The 23,401-nt window shown below is 46.9% G+C and overlaps 1 protein-coding gene across 1 annotated transcript in view; it reads right to left on the bottom strand.

Annotated features, from left to right (window-relative positions):
* Window positions 1-21,416, bottom strand: part of MAPKBP1 (mitogen-activated protein kinase binding protein 1) — a 116,241-nt gene extending 94,825 nt beyond the window's left edge. The window contains exon 1 of the mRNA XM_077820265.1: window positions 21,300-21,416. Coding sequence (XP_077676391.1) covers window positions 21,300-21,416 — 117 coding nt within the window. The remainder of the gene's footprint in view (window positions 1-21,299) is intronic.
* Between the last annotated feature and the right edge of the window lie 1,985 nt (window positions 21,417-23,401).

Raw genomic sequence — 23,401 nt, forward strand, 5'->3', positions numbered from 1 at the left:
GCAAGCTGAGGCTGCGGGGAAGGAGGGACAGCAGGGGAGGGACTGGGGGCTAGCCTCCCCGACCGAGAGCTCAAGGGCCGGGCAGGAGGGTCTGGCGGGCCGGATGTGGCCCGCGGGCCACAGTTTGCCTACCTCTGGCCAAGACAATAGTAAATGGTGGGATACTGGTTTTATGCTTACTGGTTCATGAACAAGGAGAGGGTGCAAAGGTAGCTCCTCCATAAATTCTGTAGCTCAGCTGGTTATCCAGGGAACAGCTATAGTATTAAATATGGCTTATTATTTGTCAGAATAAATCAAAGAAGTGCAAAGTATATATTGCATTTATTGCAAGTGTTGCAGCAGGATAGGAAGAAGCAAAATACAAACACTTCACTCGACTGAACTTTGGAAAGACTCAATAGCAAGTTAGTCAAAGGTGGACAAGTTCTTGCACCTTGAGGCTTAGGAAAGCATGTAAAACTAGGGCTGCTCTTCGCACATTAACTGTCTCTGTGCTGCTAGCTCTGTGGAGGACATTTCCGGTATTTCCTTTGGCAGCAAGATACTTATCTTTGAACTTCGCTCTGTTACCCACGGTACAAGAGACCACGTGACAGCAAGCTTAGCCGGTATCCTCTAGGGTGGCTGCCACGTGGAAGGTTATGTAGGCGGACATTTCTACTGCATTGTTTAGCATGACACACTAGGTGACACTAGAAGCCCTAGGAGTAGGGTGACCAGACAGCAAATGTGAAAAATCAGGATAGGGGATGGGAGAGTAATAGGAGTCTACATAAGAAAAAGACCCAAAAATCGGGACTGTCCCTATAAAATCAGGACATCTGGTCACCCTACCTAGGAGGCCAGCCACCCCAATTTTAGAGATCACCTCAGTTGTGTCATGCGTATTCCACAACCCCCCCACATTCTCTGTGGGACAGTTAGGGACTTGAGTCTCCCACATCTCAGGTGTGCACCCTAACCACTGAGCTATTTATATGTGACCATACCCTAAGGGGTGGTCTAGCAATTCATCTGGTTGCAGTGGGGAAAATACCTCAGGCTACTGTGAGGAGGAATTCAAAAAGAATTCAGCTGCAAGGTTAGAATTAGAGAGCCCCAGGATAGCCACGCAAAGCACAGATCGCAGGTTGTGGGATACAAAACTCTACAGCAAACCTCATGGGATTCCTGACAAAGTCCCCTCCCCCTTAGGGGAAAATGGGTTTGTGCAACCTTCACACTTTTCCACAGGGAATAGAAGCTATGGCCCCAGAGAGCCTACCCTTTACACACGATTCTCTGGGGCTCAGCCTGGTATTCCAAAGAACTGTGTTGCCATTAGCAACACTTCCCACCCCCACCCCAAGACAGCAAGCGGAGTTGACTCCAAAGGACTTCCTACACCTGGCAAGGGAAGCCTACTATATTGGTGCTACCCCCTTTCTTACTCCCCCATCCCAAACACACCGAGTTGGGGGCTTTTCCACTCCTCCATGCATCCCAGTGAAAGGAAGCAAAGGAGCCAGAACTATTTATACCAACAATTTTATTGCAATGGTTCTATAGCATATAAAAAAGGCTCCATGGTTTATTTCCAGCCAGAAGTAACCCAATGCTGGTGTACATATGTTTCGACCACAGTGACTGGAAAGAGCGTCCCATAAAGGCTGTTACTCTGCAATTCCACTACGACTGGTGTGATTACTATCCTTGCAGAAACACAAGCTGTGTTAGAAAAAAAAAAAAAAAAAAAACACGTCCAAGGCTCTATCTACACTTAAATCTCTGCAGCACTTCAGTGTAGACACTCACTACAGTGGCAGAAGGGGTTCTCCCATCAGTGGAGTTAATCCACATCCTCAAGAAGCAGTAGCTAGGTCAACAGAAGAATTCTTCTGTCAGCCTAGCACTGTCTACGCCGGGGGCTAGGACACCTTGACTACATCGTTATGGGGTGTGGATTTTTCACACCCTGAGAAACGTAGCTGGGTCAGCCTAACCTGGACCAAGAAGCTAAATAAGTCACTTGCCTGAATACCACTGACAGATTTCTACTCCAGCCCCATTGGTTTCACAATATGGTAGTTAACAGTCAGTTCTTGTCATTTGTAACAAAGTTCTGATTGCCAAGAGATCAAGCAGGGAGGGCCAGGTTGCGTGACCACAGAGGGGCAGATCTGCAGTGCATCATGTTTGCAGTAACCCTAAACCCTTAAAACCCAGGCAAACTGAAATGAGGCGCTTTACACCGCTAATTATGGGCCAAATCCTGATTCTACTGAAGTCAAAGACAAAACTACCATTATATCAGTGGAACCAGGATTCAGCTCAACAGCTATAAACTTCCACTAATAGGAGAAGTAAAACCTTGGGGCTTTTCAAAAGCACTCCGGATAAGCCTAAGTCTGCTCCCATTTATGTTACTGGAAAAGCTCCCACTAACTCCATCAGGTGCAGCTGAGGGAGGAGCCAGTTACAGACATCTAGTTCTAACCCAGTTCCATGGTGGCACAGCATACTTAAGGGCAACTGTCTGCCAGCCAGGGATTGCTGGAGCGAAGTAGCCATGAATGGCATCATTATGCAGATCATCCCAAAGGAAGCCAACAAAGCCCTTTTACCACATCATCACGTACTCTGCATATTAAATGTATTTCAGAAGAGTTTTGGAAAGTAGTTACAGATTTTATTGGTACTGCTTTACACATCCTTCTCCCTAAAGAGCCAGTTTACACGAGTCAAACAGTACAGGACTCCAAAAAGGAGGAAAGTTACCTTCTGCTTTTGAAGGGCAAGAGAGGTGATTAGCAAAGTTCAAATAGCCAAGTCCAGATTAGCAAGCCAGTGGGTAGTTTTGGGAGTGGCTTGATTCAAGTCTAAGATGCCACTTGCAAATGATTGAAGCAGGCCTGGCTTTGCAATGTGGTCCATAGTACACGACTGGTGTCCACAGTCACACTGTGCATTGTCGCTCATCTTCCAAAGGCATACGAGATGACAGCATCTGCCATGCACTGTTCTAAAATGGTTCAATGGGGACCATTATTTCCAGGGTAGACTGAAGCGTGGAAGTGCTTTTCTGGGGTTGGCAGTCAGGTGTTTGTGGGACATTAACATTATCCCAGAATTCTTTCCAGTGTGCCTCAGGATGGAATGAGGACACTGTAGCCTGATCCCAAAAAGGCTTGTGAGATTTCAGACATGTCTTCGGAAGGTGCCAGCAGTTCTCAGTTCAAGCTAGCCACGGTTGGACTGTGCTCATGACCTGCATGTCTCTCTCTCCAGATTCTGGATGAGGGGTATATGTGCCAGAGTGAGCACCAGTTGACCAGGTGTTGATTTTACCATTCCAGGTCTGATTCTCATCATGACACTAGGCCACACATCCAGAGATTGGCACGTGAGCTGCCCACCCAGACCAGTGCACAATAATCAGCAGCCATGCGTAGCAGTGCTAGAGTTGCTGTTCGCTGTAGCTCACGAAAGCTCACGCTCAAATAAATTGGTTAGTCTCTAAGGTGCCGCAAGTCCTCCTGTTCTTTTTGCCAATACAGACTAACACGGCTGCTCCTCTGAAACCTGTTCAAAGTGTGTGCACATCTGCACTCCACGTAGTGCCTGCAGGTTTTCGGGCAAGGTTAGATCTTGCTTTTAACCTTTTGTGCCTGTTTTCTCCAGATGGGTTTAAAGCCAAGCTTCTGTACAAGGCTACAGGTAAGCACTTCACATAGGGCATGTTTCGGACCCTTTGCCCACAAAGGTGACGAAGTGGTTACTTGGCAGCCTGGTTGTCTAGGCGACAGGCTATTACCAAGGTTCTGGAGGCGCTGGGGAGGAGCTTTCAATATTGAAAGCATTCCACCATTGAAGCTGGAAGGAAGAAAGGCGAGTTGCAACAAATACGTTTTGGTAATCTCTAAAAATTACCTTAAAATAATCTTTTCTATACCATGTTACAATCATAAGGTCAGGGACCTCAGACTTCCCAGGGCTAGAAGCAAGGACTGCATATCCCACCGGAAAGCAGCGCACCTCCCCTATCCAGGAGTATGAATCTCCCATCTCTACCCTTGCAAGATATCCGTGTGGTTTGGTTTTGTTTTTTAAAATGGTGGCTGTTCCAAGCTGCTCATGGATTGTTAGCAACAGTCCCACGCAAGATAGATCAGTGGGCAGAGTACAGGTGAAGCAGTCAAGATGACATGAAGATGAAGAATTACATGGACATGTGCATGATTATATATATATATCTCATGCACACACACACACAGTGGATTAAATGAGCTATCATCATGTACAGGACCTGATTGTGCAAACACTTATGCATGTTCTTAACTTTATGTCCATCAGCTTGAACAGGACTATTCACATACATAAAGTTAAGCACATGTGTATATGTTTGCAGGACTGGGGCCATAGTTTGCATCTCGGTTATTTTTTTTTTTTTAACTGGGATCAGAATCAAATTAAGTTTGTAAATATTACATACATGCAACAATATTATAAGCCACTCTGCAAGTTAGTGAAAGTACGAGAGAGCGCACGTGTGTCTATTTTAAAATACGAGAGAGAGAGAGAACACCTACTTCCTCTGAGTTTATATATAAAATACATTTTTTTCTGGTCCCATCATCCACCCAAGGCAACATCATCCACCAAGCAACACTGTTTAAATATCCTTTACAATCCAGGATCCTGCTTGGCAGCTGTTTACAGCTCTTTCCTTTCTGGGGAACTGGGTAGAGGTATCTAAATTAAATCACCCTGGAGAGCAGCGTGTGGGACAGAACCCAGGCAGGCAGACAGACCTGGAGACCTAGAAATAAATCCCCTCTTCCAGACAAGGGACTGCATCATAATAAGCATTCTTTCTGCTTCTAAGAGGCAGAGCGCTCATTCTGAGAGTGGCACCCTCCTGGTTTCAGGAAAATCCATGCTCCCCAGCAAGGAGAATCATCCACTTGGACATTTTATAATGGATTTGCCTTGTAGCTCTTCCTTCTGCCCTAACTGCTTCTGAGGCTTAGGCTGATCGCTGATGATTTACAGTTCTGCTGTCTCCCCAGCATGAGAGCTCCCAGGCACAAATAACCCCAAATGCTAAATGCTACACAGATAACAGGCTCCAGGCCCACAGCTCCTCTCCGTGCAGCCTGGGCCAGCCATATCAGCTCTGTTCTGCCTGGAGAATTACAGCACTGTTTATACTGCCTTAGCCTCTGAGAGGGTGGTTGGTGAAGGAGTGTCGGGCCGCTCCTCCCAGTAAGATGGGAGCCTGGGTGTCAGAACAAGCCATGCACAAAGGGGGGAAAAAACAAAACAAAACAACACTCTCCCATGATTGCCATCAGACCTTTAGGGCGTAAGTGAGGCATGAACTGCGGAGTTTCCCTGGTTCCTTTAAGTCTTCTGGAAACAGTAACATAAGCAAAGCCACAAGTCTCCTTGCAGTGAGCAACCCTTCTCTTCCCATTGAGATGCCCCAGAATTCTCTATGGTCAAGTAATATCCCTGCAACCCCACATTCCCTCAGGAGTACCCCACACCTGCCCCAATAGCAAATTCCCCAGATCTTCCTTTAATATTTTACTTGACTGCGGGGGAAACTCAGCTGTCAAGTCAGGACAGCAGAGACAGTGGGTGGGTGGGAAGTGTTTTTGCTGCAACTTTAGCCTTTGTTACCAAGAGCATCACAGGTATTTTAGATAAGCTATTACCAGCAGGAGAGTGGGGTGGGGGGAGAGAAAAACTTTTGTAGTGGTAAACACTCATTTTTTCATGCTTTGTGTGTATAAAAAGGTCTTCTATACTTTCCACAGTATGCATCCAATGAAGTGAGCTGTAGCTCACGAAAGCTCATGCTCAAATAAATTGGTTAGTCTCTAAGGTGCCACAAGTACTCCTTTTCTTTTTGCAAATACAGACTAACACGGCTGTTACTCTGAAACCTTTAATAACATTGTCTATCATGACACAGAGCTCACCTCGCCTCTCATTCCACACTGCTCAGTACAGAGCCTGGGTCAACAGAATTAAAAAATATTGTGTATATAATATATAAAGTGTATATAATCTATTTTAATACATGAAAATATATTGTGTATTGTATATACTCAAATACACGCACTGACGTGTGTTCATGGAGGATAGGTCCATCAGTGGCTAGTAGCCAGGATGTGGCTAGTAGCCTCTATTTGCCAGAAACTGGGAATGGACGACAGGGGATGGATTACTTGATGATTATCTGTTCTGTTCATTCCCTTTGGGGCACCTGGAATTGGCCACTGTTGGAAGGCAGGACACTGGGTTGGATGGACCTTTGGTCTGAGCCAGTATGACCCTTCTTGTGTTCTCATGACGCTCGCTCTCTCTCACAAGTGGCCTTCAGCTAGGCCAGCCACTCTCAGGAAGAACACTCCCGCCCACAACACACAAACCACCACCCAAACCTGGAGAGTAGGGAAGAGAAAGGGGGAGTAGGGGCACATTAATGGGCTTGTTTACACTAACATTTTTTACCTGGAATTAATTGATAGCTAAGGTGAACCACAAACTTGTGTCTGGGGAGTGTCCAGACTAGACTGCACAAACTTGTTAACCACCACAGTTAATTGGCAATCACTTCACAATACACCAGCCCCATGTGCATGTGTCCCCCAGCCCGTGCAGCTCAGCATTGTGGCACTGCTCCAATGTTCCACTGTGGAAAAAACCCGCACATTTGGGCTACATTCAGTGGCGTGTAGGGTGTGTGTAACTACGTGCAGCAGTCTGCGTCCACACTGCAGTGTGTAGCTACCAGTTCCAGTGAAAGGCTCTGGCAGAGGCAACTTGGCAGCAGTGAAAGGTCCAGCCTCCCACCCTGCCAGAGCCTTCCCACTGCTGAAGCCTTTCCCTGCATCGGGGAAGGGCTCCAGCAGCTGGGAGCTGGCAGAGCCTTTGCTCACTGCCTCCCCCTGCCAGAGCCTTTGCCCGCTGCCTGAGTCTTTTCCAGGGAAAGGCTCCAGCCGCTGGACACTACTCTGTTAAAATCACAGTGTAGTCGGGGAGGCAGGGCTCGGGCGAGTAGAGAGCCTTTCAGGCGTCTCTTTACTCTACTTGCCTAAGCCGTGCCTCGCTGTCTACAGTCCTATTGATACGTGTGCTCGGGGGCTACACAGGCTGTGCACTAGACACCCTGAAAGCAGCATGCAGCTCCAGACACACCCTTAAAGTCCCGGATCCTCCCACTGAGACAACACAGCCCAGGGGCCCTTCAGATCCTCCCCATTTAGACAACACAGCCTGGTGGGGGGACAATGGTCTCCACAACAACAGATTATAATGCCACAAATCTGGGGACTTATATGAGTCCATTTATAAGCCGCAGCAGCAGCAAGGAGGAACACTTCCAAAACAGCAGGTATTCCAGAGGACTGCTGAACACCCGCTGGGAAACGTCTTTTGCAATAACCACTTGCAAAAATATCAACATGTAAAAACAAATTACAGTAGTAGGAAGTACTTTCCCCATAGTCCCATCTGCACAGTAGATGTTACCATGGTGGGGGCCACAGTTATAATAAAGTAGTCCCCCGGCGGGGCTTGGCCTTGCACTGTAGCTAGGAATTAAATTTGTAAGCACATTTAGCAGGTATGTCGCATGGGAGCAGTTATCCTAGTATTACTAACATTCGAATATGCTGTAGTGTGGATAGGCTCCCACGTTAGCTACTAGCCGTCATATTCGTCCCAAGTAGTCAGGGAAAATAAAACAATAAATCAGACCACAAGTCACTCCATTGACAGTTGTGTTCACACTAAGTTCCTGGGTACAGAAATTCATTCTGGGTATCTTGGATAGGCCCCGTTCACAACTAAGACATCCTCAAACACTATGCTCTCTACATTACACTTGCAATAGACCTGTTCACTTACTGTATTTGTCAGCAACAAGTCTGCCTGCAAAGGTTGGAAAATTATTTACTTCGTAACACAGACGAAACGGAACAATCTTCAGCCCCATTGCTCAAAGCGAGCTGAAACTTAGCAAAGCGAGTGGTTGTGGGCCACCCACACTAGCAGACAAACCATTTCCAGCAACAAAGCAGGGAGACCAGTGGCTGACAAGTCATCTATGTATGCAGTCAGGGGTGGGCAAACTACGGCCTGGGGGCCACATCCGGTCCTTTGGACATTTTATCCGGCCCTCTGAACATTTTGTCCGGCCCTCGAGCTCCAGCCGGGGAGTGGGGTCAGGGGCTTGCCCCACTCCATGCGTGCTGTGGCTCTGCGCGGCTACCGGAAGCAGCAGCTTGTCCTCCATCTGGCTCCTATGCGCAGGGTCAGCCAAGGGGCTCTCCGCATGCTGCCCCGCCCCAAGCGCTGCCCCTGCAACTCTCATTGGCTGGGAACCACGGCCAATGGGAGCTGCAGGGGTGGCACCTGTGGATGGGGCAGTGTGTAGAGCCGCCTGGCTGCACCTCCATGTAGGAGCTGGAGTGGGGACATGCCGCTGCTTCTGGGAGCTGCTTGAGGTAAGCGCTGCCTGGAGCCTGCACACCTGACCCCCTTCTGCACCCCGACCCCCTGCCCAGCCCTGATCCTCCTCCCACCCTCCGAACTCCTTGGTCCCAGCCCAGAGCACCCTCCTGCACCCCCAACCCCTCATCGCCAGCCCCACCCCAGAGCCCTCACCCCACCCCCCAGCCCGGAGTCCCCTCCCGCACCCTGAACTCCTCATTTCTGGCCCCACCCCAGAGCCCGCACCCCCAGCTGGAGTCCTCACCCTCTCCCGCACCCCAACCCGCAATTTTGTGAGCATTCATGGCCCGCCATACAATTTCCATACCCAGATACGGCCCTGGGGCCAAAAAGTTAGCTGCAAAACCACTGCATACAGGGGTGGGCAGTGTCAGGCCCAGGATATTAGAGAGACAAGCTGGGTGAGGTAATATCTTTCACTGGACCAACTTCTATTGGCGAGAGAGAGAAAGAGAGAGAGAGAGAGAGAGAGACAAGCTCTCGAGCTTACACAGAGCTCTTCTTCAGGTCAAGAGCAGCTCTGTGTAAGCTCAAAAGCTTGTCTCTCTCACCAACAGAAGTTGGTTCAATAAAAGATATCACCTCACCCACCTTGTCACTCTAACAGTTGTCTATGACAGCTGATTTGCGTACATGGCCATTTTCTGCCTACTACAGAATCTAACCATCAAGGTGATGCTATTGAGTGATCACACCAATGTGTAACCTTGATTTGAGGGGAAAATAGCAGCACAAAGCGAGGCTTATCATTCAGATCTAAACTACAGTCAAACTGCTCACAGAGGGTTCAGAGGTACATGAACAAACCGAGGCCTCTATATGTTTGCTTGGTCTCTGGAACATTTCACAACACACCCAAGTCAAGATGCTGGCTATAAATTAGGTCCAGAAAACCATTCCCGGCACGACCAGCGTGCCCTGCCTTTACCCTTCTCCCCTCTCAGCCACACAGTGCCAGGGTATTTGCACTGCTGATTGCACATAAAATACATCTCAGCAGCTTAACGGCAGAGCTACGCAGCACAATCTGTGGATTATCAACTAGGAAGATTATCCTCCCAGTGCTGGAAAGAGATGGATTCCCAGTTCTCAAAAGGAGCTCAGGGGTTCATGAACAACGGTGTCCAGTGGGAAACTGCACACGTGTATATAAGAATGAAATATTTGCCAAGATATGTTGTTAAAAGCATTTTATGCTGTCCTGAGCCCCAACAATTCTAAAATGACATGTAACAGCTCTAACAGTGTCCACAGCCCCAGCTATAAGGGCTTTGAACCATTTTTTGAAAACGTAACTTGGACACTGTTTAAACATGGTTCCAGTCAACCTGGTTTCCAATGACTGCAGATATAGGCTCCAAAATGAATGGCCCCAACTGAGGCTCAATCACAACTTTTGACAGACCATTTGAAAACAGCCGGGCTCCGTTTGTGTTGGCCATCCAAACAACATTTGAAATTACTTTGTCTGGGGCAAGGTGTAAACCAATTTAGAACAAACAAAATACTGAGCATTTGTATAGCATTTTATCCATAGACCTTGAAAGATATTACAAGATGTGGTAAAGTACCATCTTTATTTGACAGGTGGGGAAACTGAGGCACAGAGGGGAGCGAGCCAGCCAATGGCAGATCTGGGAAAAGAACCCAAACTTCCCAATTCCCTGATCAATACCCAATCCGTGGGACTATGCTGCTTCCCTTGGTTCAAATCCCACTTTAGACAGGGCCCCTGAAACCCCATCTATAATGCAACTATAACCACATTTGGGGTACTTCTTAAAACTAGTTAGAAATGGTGGTGAAGACTGGACTTATGGTTTTCAGGGACACGATTAGGTCCCATTTAGAGTAAAACTTGGAAACTATGTAGTAAGCAAACCATAGGACAATCAGACTGTAACTAGGTCCCCTGACTGTATTAAGAGTTATAGCACAGAAGAAGCCTAAACCAATACACTACTCCCCTATTTAACCCATCCTTCCAAAAAACGGTAATACCAACTCTCCCACCCTTAGGGGGACCGCCTGCATTTTAAGGAAATAATAGGACAACCATATGAGAAACAGACTGCCCTATATTTTTGAGGGCTGGGCTGCATTTAAAAGTTTTGCCAGCAGAGATACTTTGGTTCAGAGTGGAAAAAAAAATAAAATAACCACACTCACTACTGACAAGCTAGACCAACAAAAGCCCTAGACCTGGTCTATGCTACAACTTTTAGATGCAGCTAGTGTAGACACCGTTATATTGTCAAGAGAGTCATTTTGCCAGTACAGTTTATTTCAGGCAGGTAACTGGTCTCCACTATATTGGCAAAAGCACTCTTTTGCCAGCACAAGCTCTCTCTCTCTCTGTTAGGAGGCATAATTATACCAGCAACCCCTTTCTAGTGTAGATAAGGTCTAAGACAGCACCTTCCAGCGTCATCCACGTACTCTGTTTACTTTGGTACCATCATCACACGCTTATACCACAGTGCATGGCCCGTTCCCAAATTACTGCTGACAAAGCGTGCCCTGCTTTGACACTGAGAACAAGCCATTGCCACCAAATAAGGAGACAAGCCTGACTAACAGAAGGCTTTTCCCTCTGGAAAAAAAAAAATTCTATTATTTAACATTTCCATGATGACAGCGCCTAAGAGTCTCAGTTAGGTCACGCGAGGCATTGTCGAAATACACTAACTGTAAGGTTCCTAGGGAAGGGACTGTCAGTCTAAGGCCCCGACCCTGCAATACTTCATGCACATGATGCTTAACTTTATGCACTGTAAGTAGCTGTATTGGCTTCAATGGGATTACTCACAAAGCACAAAGTCACACATGTGTAAAGACTTGCAGGATCTAGGCTTAAAAGACCCCTGCTAGCCCGTGAGAAGAGTCACTGGTGGTAGTAGCACCGGAAGTGCTGGAACGGGCAAGGCTCTCCCGGCCACTAGCATGCGAATTAGACCTGCTCCAAATCAATTTGGGGAATGGTGTTAAAAACACTGCCCCGTCCACCAATAGGAAATTTTTACCAAAACATCCCTTCTATAAACAGACCTTTACAGGCTGTTGGTCCCTTACACCATTCATCTTCATCAAGTGTCAACTTCAAAGCCTTCAGGGAACATTTAAAATCTAACGCTATTATGCACAGGAAATGTTAAGCACAGCCACTTTCAATGCTGGCTGCCCTCTTCTTCTGGGCTCTAGAGCGGGGAGGGGTTTTTGGAAGGGTCAGGAGCCATTGTTCTCCACAGCTTCTAATCAAAACCAAATACAAGGAGAGAGGTTAAACCAATGGGTTCCTCCTTTTATTCATCTCAGAGCTCCAGAAAATGGTTTGCTCTCAAACTGAACTGATTCTGACAAGTGGTTCTTTTATCAGAAACTGTTATATGTGCCTGTTATCAAGACATTAGTTAATGTTGTGACTAGATTTCCATTATAAACCCAAATTTCACCCTCTTACTTCCAGAAGAAAGAGGCTTTCTGGCTGAAATTTCTCATGAGTGCTCTCTGGCCAGAAGAGAATTTTGGGGGAGATTTCAGAATAATCCAACAGGGTGTTAGGAACATAATTATTTTCTAAATAAAAAATTGTTTTCATTCTTGCAAAAGTCATACCCTTTATTACGGCTGGAATGTCATGTATCAAACTCCATTGAGCTAGAAATTCCATGTTAGTTAGCAACCATTGGCCTCATTGACCAATGCCACACTATGTTGGGGAATGTGTGGGATTGACTTTCAGAGCCCCTAGCCTGGAAACACTGCATCAAGAGCAGTCCATAGCCTCATCTACAGTACCATTTCCTGTAAAAGCTTCACTTTCCATTGAGGTCGTGGCAAAATTACAAAGCTTACATTAACAAGGTTCCTGGGACTGCCTCTGGCCCTCCAGTCTAATTGATATGCCTCTTGCTGTACTTGATATTGCTGAAAACCCATCTCATTGACGGCTCCCAAATTGTTAAGATCAGTGAATCAGGGTTACCAAAGGTGGAAATTGAGTTTTTTTAAACATCCGTGACCTCACACAGAAAGGGAGCTTAGCCTGGTGGTTAAGGCAATAAATTTGGCATCAGGAAATCTGGATTCAATTCCGAGTTCTGCCACAGACTTCCTGTAGGACCATGGATCTTAGGAACGCTGTGTCTCAGCTCCTGTAATGTGGAGATAACAATTCTGCCTGGTCTATTAAGTTCTTTGAGATAGGGACCATCTTTTACTAGGTGTCCATAAAAGGCTCAGCACAATGGGGCCTATGGGGTGCTACTGTCATGCAAATGATAACATTAATGAAGCTTTAGAGAGCTGTGTAAGCTCAAAAGCTTGTGTCTGTCACCAACAGAAATTGGTCCAATAAAAAAAAAATTACCTCATCCACCTTATCTCACTAATATCCTGGGACCAACATGGCTGCTTCACCACTGCATGCAATTAATGAAGCTTTGTCTACACTAGCATGGGCTGTGGGGGGGAAATAGGTCACTGGTGCACCACACAGCTCCATCAGTTGTACCAATGGCAGGTGCGTAGACAGGCCTTCAGTATTTTTACTATTATGCGGTCTAGAGGTGATCAAGACAAGGTTAAATGGCCCTGTGGTACTGAAATTCCCAATCCCTGCCTCCAAATCTCCCACTGCTGTTTTCACAAGTGCTAACATAACAGTGGGAGAATTGCTGAGCCAGGATGTGTGCCAGCCTCCCTGGAATTCTCATCTTTCAAAGTGCAGAGAACAGGTTATGTCTGGGGAAAGAACTCCATGAGCGGAGGGAGGTTCTGGTGACTGGCACTTTGCAGGAACCCTGGAGGACTTCATAAGCCACATAGGAGGCAGATGAATCAGACACAATGAAAGCTTGAAGCGGATGACGCTGGGGGTTGATTACTATTACAATAGTACTGAAATCAGAATGCCATTCTGCTAAGCACTGTAAAACACATGGTGACAGCCAATCCCTGCTTTGAAATCCAAGAACACTGGCTACATTTCAACAGCTGGAGAATCAATATCATGAGGGATAGTGCACTCAGCTCAACTCCAACCGCTTCTTCCCAGAAGCAGTTTGGCCAAAAAGCGGTGTAGTCTCATTCCACTCGAGTGCAGACACCGCTCTATGATATAACATGGTTGGGTCCACACTACGACTAACAGCCCTGTATGACAAAGGGTATCAAACATGACCCAAGCCCACCCCTCCTTCAGTTGGCCTTGCATGTATCTTTCTCGCTTTTTGACCAGGTCTCTAGCAGAACTGAAGGTGCTGAACTCTTTGGAACCTGTCAGTGCCCCAGTGAGACAACAACCGAGGGAGGCAGGGGCTGTATTTTACATCTCAGGCTCATTTTCATAGCACAGAGACCACATTTAGGACCTGGCAGGCTCCAAACAGTTACTGTGGTGAGCACCAAGACTCAGCCCAACAGCCAACACAGCACCTGGGTTGTGAGGACCAGGCAGAACCTGTCGAAGTCTCACAAGCAAGGTTATATTTCCAAGTTCCACACTCTCTCCAAATGCCATTTGACGAACATAAAGGAGATATACAATCAAACAATACATGGTTTAAGCTCTGTAAGAGATCATCCAGGCAAGAAGTGTGTGAGCACCCAGAGCATGTAGCAACCATTAAAACCCACACAGCAGATGACCCTGTTTGTGTATGTTACTCATGCTCTCTGCTCCTCACTTGTTAACATGACATCCCTCCCTTCCCCTAGCAAGAGGATCTAATCATGGATCTTACTGACCTTCCTCCCAGGGTAAATACAGGACATTCCGGGAAACCCAGCATGGAGAGCATGTCCCCGGACTGGTATAGAAGGGTAACCGTACCCTAGCAACACAATCATTGTCCTACAGGAAGGACTACATAGCTACTTTCCAAGATCCAAAGGGCAATATCTTTTCCGTATCCAGGCAGAATCCATTCGAAAGTGCGGAGCTCCTACAACTCCACTTGAAGTAAATGGGAGTTGCAGATGCTCAGCATCTCTAGAATCAGACTCTTATTCTAACTGTAACAAATGCACAAGTTTGTTCTACTGCCTTGTATCTTCCTTGCTCCAGGAACAGGAAGTGATCAGTGCTGGAGTTCCCTAGCAAAGAAACATTGTTATTGATTAACCTTGCACTCCCCCTGTAAGTACAAACTGTGTTTGGCTTTCACCCTGCGTACCCCAGAATTTCAAGGTGGTGTATAACAGGTAGCACAGAGAGGAGAAATGTGCATGTAAAAATGTTAACACAATGTCAACTACAAGCAACACGTATTTATGGGTTATATCTAAAGGAGGCAGCATGGGCCAGTAGATGAAGACCCAGCCTGGGAGCCAGGAAACCTGGGTGATATTCCCATTTCTTCTGTTGACTCGCTCTGTGGCCAAGGGAAGTCACCAAAGCTTGGTTTCCTCATCTGTGAAGACGGGGCAATGACACTTACTCACCTTTCTACTGTGCCTGGAGATCTACAGATGTGCCATTATGAGATTTATCAAAGACAAACACACAATTTCCTTTCGCCTCTCTCCTGTGCGGCCCAGGCTTCAGAAACAGCTGACTATGTTCTGTGGATCTTCCTTTCTAGGTACAGACGTCACCACGACATGAACATGCAAAAATTTACTTTGGAACAAGCAACACTCTTGAGAAGGCATATACGTCCTTTACAGTATTTGGATGCAGCCAACAAGCAGGAGCTCCCAAACTTGGGCTCACCCACGTCCTCCCTGGCCAAACTTGACCACGACATAAGCTTGACCCTCACCTTCCTGAAGCAAAGACTAGGGGGGAAGCTGGTCTCTAAGCCCCCACTTCATTCCAGGCCTCCTTATTCCATTCATACAACATTCCAGAATCATCTGCACAGCCAATGGCAGGGAAGAGGAGCTGGTGATGATGACAGAATGCAAGGCAAAGAGCTCCTTCAGGAACTGAAAGCATAACCCCAGGGCATGTCTACACCACTACACCACAGGCACTACAGTGGCACAGCTGCAGCTATGTCACTGTAGTGCTGTAGTGTAGATGTTTCTTACATTGATGGAAAGGGGTTTTCTGGCACTGTAAGTAACCCAGCTCACGAAGCAGCAGTAGCTAGGTCAGAGGAATTCTTCTGTCAAGGTAGCTGCATTTACACTAGGGGTTAGATTGGCTTAACTATGCACTCAGGGGTGTGAATTTTTCACAGCCCTGAGCAACACTGCTAGATTGAGCCTGGGTCTGCATGTAAAATTTAAATCAGTGTCACTCCGGATGCCTGCCAGGAACAAGAGTCCAGGATTGTCTCAAACAAGCTCTCTTCCGTTGCAAGACACAGAGCCACTAGAGACCAATCCCAATGACCAACTTGCTGTCTAAAATACCGTGCATAGGGAAGTCAGTGTGGGCTGCTGCAGGATCAAGGCTTTGTCTCAGGATTTAAGAGGAGTCCTGTCCCCAAATAAACCCCCACCGGCACTTAGCTGGACTTCAATCATTGAAAGAAGCATTACATTTTTAAGCATTTAACTTTCCAAGGCCTGGTCTACATGCAATTTTTGTACCAATTTACAAATATTAGTTTAGAAATAGCTCGAATTCAAAAGATTAACACCCCCCCCTTTTCCCAGGGTGGACACAGTTATACCAATATAAACGTGCTTATGCTGGTATAGCCTATTCCCAACCATTTAAGCACCTTTACACACTGGTTTAACTGCAGCCACACTAAGGATTTCACCAATTTAACTATATTGGTTTCTAACCAGATACACATAAATTGGTACAAGAATTGTGTAGACCAGCCCTAAGATACCACAGCGATCAGTGCATTATAGTACAGAGACAGAACATACTGCTGTTCTAACAGGCCTAGAGATCTATATGAAATCCTCTGTTCAATTAATAGGTTCCCTCACTGCCCTGCCAATGTTTCTCTCAGGGATCATCAGTGGAGATAGGTGGGAGTTCAACCCCCAGGCCTATTCAATGCTCAGCCTCTCTGCTGAAATTTCTAACAAGGGTGCCTACTGCAGGGGAGGTTTTGTGGACAGCCAGCCACTAGAAACTGGACTAAGACCAACACACTTATTTCAGATAACTTACTAGCCAGCCAGCAGTAAAAACTTGCATTCACTACACTCAGTGACTTGGAGATGAAATGCTACATATCCTAGGTCTGGGCTTGTTAATCTCAAAGAAGGAACTCAACAAAGGGACCTAAAATGGAAGCAGGGGAGGAGAAATGGAAAAGGTGGCCTAAAAGTAGAGTTACTAAACAAAAAAAAACAAAAACAAAAGTTAAATTCATGATTTTGACAAATGAGGGCTTCGTGTTTTGTTTTTTCTGCTGTTCTGGTTTGGTTTACAAACAGTTTTGCACAAAAAAAAAAAAATAAAAAAAAAAAAACCCACTACATCCCATTTTTCAACCAGTGCTGCCTGAAAGAGTTTTCTGTTATTTTACCTTTATTTTATCTTTTTTTTCCTAATCTTACAAATATCAGGACTATCAAGTTGGTCTTCCCTGTTTCTGTGGGAAGTCTCCTTGGAGGACCAGGGTACAAACACGTCCTCTTTACAGAAGAGACAAGGGAGCTACAGATTTAACAAATAAGTCTTTTCCCCTACTTGTTTGCCAAGCACTTGAGTTTTAAAAGTTATCAAGCTATTTGTGTTTTAACAACATTCTGACTAAAATGTCCTCTCTTCCAAAGGCTTGGATTTTGCTTGCCTTGGTACTTGTGATGTCATATTCCCAATAGTTCACTAGCTGTCCATAGAATTTTCTACAAAAAACAGCATAGACAACGACCTTTCACAACACCCACCCCCACACAGACACCCCACACACACCTTTTAAGCATTCATAAAGCAACAAAACCAGGTCACAAATCCAGTTTTTCCTTTTTTTGCAATTCCCATTGAGCACACTGCAGGTTGTTCACACCCCTCCTGCAAAATGTTTATTTGTACTTGCGCCCACTCCTCCTCTCAAAGCAATACAGGTTTCAGCAGAGCAGTCCACTCACAGCCGGACCACTTTCAGCACAGGATTATAGGTCTGTACCACAGATTGGAGCCAGCTGGCACAAAGCTTCTCCTCCTCCTCCCGCTCCCCTGATCTATTCAGACCCCTTGCACAGGCATCTCTAATCACCTTCCAAAGCCCTGGAGACAAAGAAGGTCCCACACCAGCCTGGGAGGCCTCACCCACAGCCCTAGCTATACTTAGCAGATGGCACGGCCTCCCCTCATTGGGAAGACCACAGCACTCGTATATCAAGGCAGCTGTTTGCTGCAGGTTTTTACCAATTCTAAAAGAAGTTGTTGGAGGGGCTTTAAGGACTCAGCAGAGGAGATGTGGAGCTGAAGGGATCTCACTTTTCTCCTACACCTAGTATGGTCGTCCCACGGCCCTTTGGGGATATTGGTTGGTAGCTCCTCCATGGGACTATGAGCACGGGCATGTACCTGGCAGGTTCACGAACTCCCCTGACACTGTCCCTTTTGTGGTGAGAGGGAGACCCTGGTGCATATCTACATAGAGTGTGTCAGGTTCCAGCCCTCTTCCAGCTCCTCCAGACCCTCTTATGAGGTTCTGGCTGCACTTTTCCCTGCACTTCCTGCTCTATGCACACTCCATCCCTGGTCCCCCAAAAATCACAGGATGTCCTCGCCATTCATCACTCCAGGAGAAGGAAGCTGGATGTGGGGGGTGCTCTGTGACTGTGAGGTCTATTTCCATTCCCTTGTCAATTCATGTCTCCAGGCAGAGTTCCTCTGGGAAGAATCCAGTGAGTCTCTGGATGCCTTTGAGAAGCGGTGGGCGCTGTCAGGGGTTCTCTGCTCCGTGTCCCACTCTGGATCCCTCATTATTAAGCTTTGACCTCACTCTTTTGTCATCCCCAGAAATCACTAGTCGCCTGGGCTCCGTGGTTCTGCCCTCTTACCTGAGAGGGGCAGGCCTCCGCCCACTCACCCCATACTAATAGTACACCTAGTGTGGAAGGTGTGGTCTCTCCTTCCAGGTATGGGACCAGAACAACAGTCCTGCTCCCTCATACATAAGCATACAGCATTTACTAGAAAGAGTCGGCCAATCACTGACATAAAGCCCGTACACCACCATACTCTGGTGTTACTTACGGCTTTGCAACAATACACATGATCACATGGCATGTAACCCTTTGAATGCTGACATTTTCCAGACTGCCCAATGTACAAGTGCAGAGAGTTAACTGTCTCCTGGGAGCAACCTTGCCTGTTATCTGGAGGAGGTCACTGGACAGTGCACAAACAAGGGACCCATTTAGGAGTTACATGTTTAACACCATCATTCAATGCCAATGGATTTACAGTTGCGCCTTCCAGTAGAAGGAAGGTGCCTCATACAGCTTTATGGTGGTAGAAGTTGCTTGTTACCTCAGGAAGGCATAAGAACATGCATGTGGCAAGAGAAGGCATCTCCAGGGATACATACAGGAAAGCATTTCCTACTGGACCTCTGACAAGGGACCACATCCTGTTTGCCTGTGTACCAACAGTCCCACTGAAGTCAGGCAAGGAGACGAAGTTCAAAGTCAGATTAATTACACCAGAGGGCAGGCACACCTACGCCATTTGCCCAGAGCACTAATATGTAGCATTTCAGGACAATAAATTGCTTCCACTCATGTTCTCCCCACAATGAGGAAGGATCAAGGAGATGCCACAAGAAGCAACCCCTACTGCCTCACACAGTTGTTTCTCTGCATCTCACTGACCTATTGCACTGATGCACTTGTTAATAAGATACCAAAACCTAATTTAATGGTGTGGGATGAATCTGTCATTCCCTGCAGGGATCAGACAACTCACAGTGCAAGTGCATTGGCAGAAGTACCTCACAATACTCAACTCAGAAGGATACAATGAAGCTCTTCTGAAAGGGCTGAACTGGTACAAGGGTGTGGCTAGAGGTTTACCAGCAGCCGCTTCCAGCTCTGAAAAGGACCAGGCAGTGTTCAGCTGAGCCTGGATACCTTTTCCATTTACTGAAACTGAATCCCAAGGGGTACAGCACACGTGTCCTTTTTTATGGTTTGAAAAGTTAGCAGTGGACACAGACTAACCAAGAACTCCTCGTCAGCAGATAAAAAGTGTGGTCCATCGGCAGGCATCAGAGTCCAGTCAGGCTGTTCTGAATGCAGCACATACACCTTATACACAAACAGAGAGGACTCTTCCCCCAAACAGTTGGGAGGAAGCAGAGTACTGTTTATCCTATAGCGATATGGGGGAGGAGAGGAGAGAAGAGAAGAGATCAGAATTGGGCTTATTGGTAATCAGCAGCTACCAGAGAAAGCCCATCCCTGATCCACACTTTTAAGAGCAGGATTTCGCACTGGGGCAAACTTGACAGAGAGAAAACATTTAAACTAATTTACTTCACCTGCAGTTGTATGGGCCTTCTTCGCTTCTGTGGCTAGATTTTTGAAGCTGTTGCTTTTCAACAAACACAATGATAACACTTTTCATCCAACAAATTTCACATTTATTAGTGATGCCTCACAACAGGGAGGACTAAGTGGCCTTATTTCATAGATGGGGAAGCTGAGGTATGTGAAGCTTAAGTGATTTGCCTGAGGTCATGCAACGAGTCAGTGGCAGAGTCAGGAATAGACGTCAGTCCCCTGACTCACAGTCCCCCCTGCTCTAACCACTAGGCAATACCGCCCAGCCTGGTTTCTCCTTCTGTTTGACATGCAATTAAGTTATCATCCTCTTTTTATGACATCAGTCAATTCCAGAGGAATGCTTGTTTCTGTCACGAATTCAGCCTCCTGACTTTACTGATACCAAGAGGAGAATGGGCCACGAGGAAAAACTCCTTTCCCCCATCTCCCCCCTCGCCTCCCCCCCCCGGCTTGTTTATAAGCTAAAACATCCCTGAAAACTATTCTTGCTACTTTTGTTAATTATAAAAACCACACAAAGTAGGGAAAGTTAGTTCAAGGGTTCTCACACTTCTCTGGCTCATGGACCACATCTGAGTAGAGAATAATTTCACAAACATCTCCTCTCTGATCTGTCATCTTCCATTTCTCTCCCATTCACAATCACATAAACATAGGCACCAACTTTTCCAGGCGCCAGTGGGTGCTCACCCCGGCCCCGCCCTCTGCCCCACCCCACCCCAACCCCTTCCCCAAAGTCCCCACCCCAACTCCACCCCCTCTCTGTCCCTGTTAGACTCCTTCCCCAAATCGCCGCCCCAGCCCTGCCTCTTTCCAGAGCGCACCGCGTTCCCCTACTCCCCCACCTCCTTCCCAGCGCTTGCCTCCACAAAACAGCTGTTTCGTGGCAAGAAGCGCTGGGAGCTAGGGGGAGAAGTGGGACACATAAAGCCCTATGGCACCTACAACAATTCCATGCATATTTTTAGTATTTATGAAACAAGGAGGAGCCAGCCTAATGGGACCAGGCAGCTCTCTGTGAATGACCAGCAACAGACCATTGACCAGAGCGTAGGAACTACTGGACCCATTTAATATTCCCCCCAAAGTAAACATTCTTAACATGATTTATTCTGAAGCTGCTACATCAGTTACATCCAAGCTGTGCAAATACAGTGCTTCCGTAGAAGTGACTTGGACTTTAGTGAGATTCAGAGACACAGTTAAGGTCCTGTTTAATACAAACCAAAACTATGCTCCAGTTGTACTGGGGGATACTGTCATAGTAGGCCAGGTGTCCCAATATGGCTGTATTTTTAGCAGACAGGGCCTTAGGAAACAAGGTTAAATGTGTTGCCAACACATCACTCACTCACCTTACTGCTGATGTCCTCTCGCTTGCTTCTAGGCTTGCTCCTTCTCAATTTAATGGATGGGGAGCGAAGCAGGTTTTTTATTCTGCTTGTTATCGTAGATCCTTCAACCGACATCATGGCTGGGTGAAGGGAGAGTATCACCCCACTCAAAAACAAACTCCAGTAAATCAGCCCAACTTTGTGGCCAGGACGCCCACGAGCTCAGGGCCAACTCACGCTCCTTCACATGTCTCTCACTGACTCCGTTTTCTGGGGACTCCCCACTCTGCTTCACCAGAACTCGTGGGCTTCTGGGCCAAGGTGCTCGAGTATGTTTTCAGGTTTCTCCTTTGCAGATGCTAGAGCATCAGACCAGCTCTAATCTAAAACACAAGGATTCATGGGTCAAAAAACCATCCCCAATAAATTGTACTTTTGTATTTCTAGGGAATGCAGAATGAAAACCAGACACCATATAAGTCTTTGTGGGATATGGATGGATGGGGTATCATTCATTCATGGTGGCAAAGAAGTTTTTTAAAAGTTGCAAATGACAATTTTGTATTTATTTGTAATTTACAAATCTAAAGAGACACCATTTTGATGCGTTTGACAAGAGAAATTTCAGGATTTAAGTACAGTATTAAACACAGATACTTTGATCCTGCAGTTGGATCCAAGCAAGCAGCCCTTTGGAACTCACATGGAGCCCATTACAGTCAGCAGGAGTTCATCCACATACATCCAATTGCAGAATCAGTGCCACAGACTAGTGCAGAGGCCAGGGACCATTTCATTTTCTGTGGTTTATAGGATGCAGAGCATACTGTTGGTGTTTAAATAAACAATAACAAATACAAACTATAAGTCACACTAAGGTACCAAGAGTAAATAAGAGACAGACTGCTGGTGTTTTTAAAGCTCCCATAAATTTACCTCTGCTTTTTAATATACTGTACGTTATCTAAATATAAAATAAAATATTACACACACACACCCCTCTATTTATAAAGGAGGTTAGCAAGGAATCGTGACTGCTGGCAAGGATTAGAGATCTCAAACCAAACCTTCTACACCTTTGCCCAAGCCACCGAGCTGGAGGGGGTGGGGGGAGAGACTCAAGTCAGGTTTCTAACTGAAGTAGTTTGCACTAAAATATCCTCCTCGCTTTCATACAAGATGGGGGGAAGGAGGGGAAAGAATGCTAGAGTCAGCAAGATCGCGAGCTCTTTCAGAGCATTGCCCACTCATTATGCAGAAATGAGATTGTGGGGACGGGGTAATTTGGTTCGTTTTAATTAAATCAAAACGTTGCCACCCCAAAAATAAAATGAACTTTTCAAGCAGGCGGTTGCACGGGCCGATTTCTATTACCTTGGTGCAGCAGGAGCGGTGTCTGCTGGAGGGGGCGGGGGGCAGCAGGGAAGTGCGATTAAAAAGGATTTATCCAAGGCTCTGTCCATCCAGCCAACCTTCCCTGAAAGAAAAGCCAGCTCCGAAGTCGGCGTCCCTGGTGTCACGGCTTTGCAGGCATCGGCACTGGTACACGGGGAGAGGAGGAGCGAGACCCAAACTGCAGCGAGAATCCGGAGTTCGTCACCACTTCGGAGAGGTTTTTAAAAACGCGGGGGGAGAAGTGCGGGGAGGGGATGGGGGAGGAAGATCTGCGGCTCGGCTGGCGAATTTCCCCGCAGCCCGTAACGGGGCTGAAACTGACCAGAGTCGCTGCCCCCAGCCCCCTGCTCCGTATCCTCCCCCCGGGATCCGATCGCCTTCCCCGGCTGGCTCCAGCGTACCGCCTGCGCGCTCAGCTGTTTCCGCTCTCGGAGTTCCAGGCTGGCTCCCGCTCGCATCCCCCCGCGGCAGCCCCAGCCTGTGCGGAATCGGATCGTCTCTGCCCGCAGCAGCCTCTCAGCGCTCACACACAGCCCCAGCCAGGCGGCTTCGCTGGGCTACGGTGGCTCAGGCAGATCAAAACGCGAAACTGACAGACCCAAAAGGAAAATAAATAAATAAATAAATAAAAGGTCGGGGGAAGCTTGAAATTGCAGAGAGGGAGGGCTGGGAAACCCCGCAAAGGCGAAGGCTGGCGCAGAGGTTGGCGGGCTGCAGAGCTGGGGGCG

This window comes from Eretmochelys imbricata, chromosome 6 (assembly GCF_965152235.1).
Source record: "Eretmochelys imbricata isolate rEreImb1 chromosome 6, rEreImb1.hap1, whole genome shotgun sequence".
NCBI classification, from domain to species: domain Eukaryota; kingdom Metazoa; phylum Chordata; order Testudines; family Cheloniidae; genus Eretmochelys; species Eretmochelys imbricata.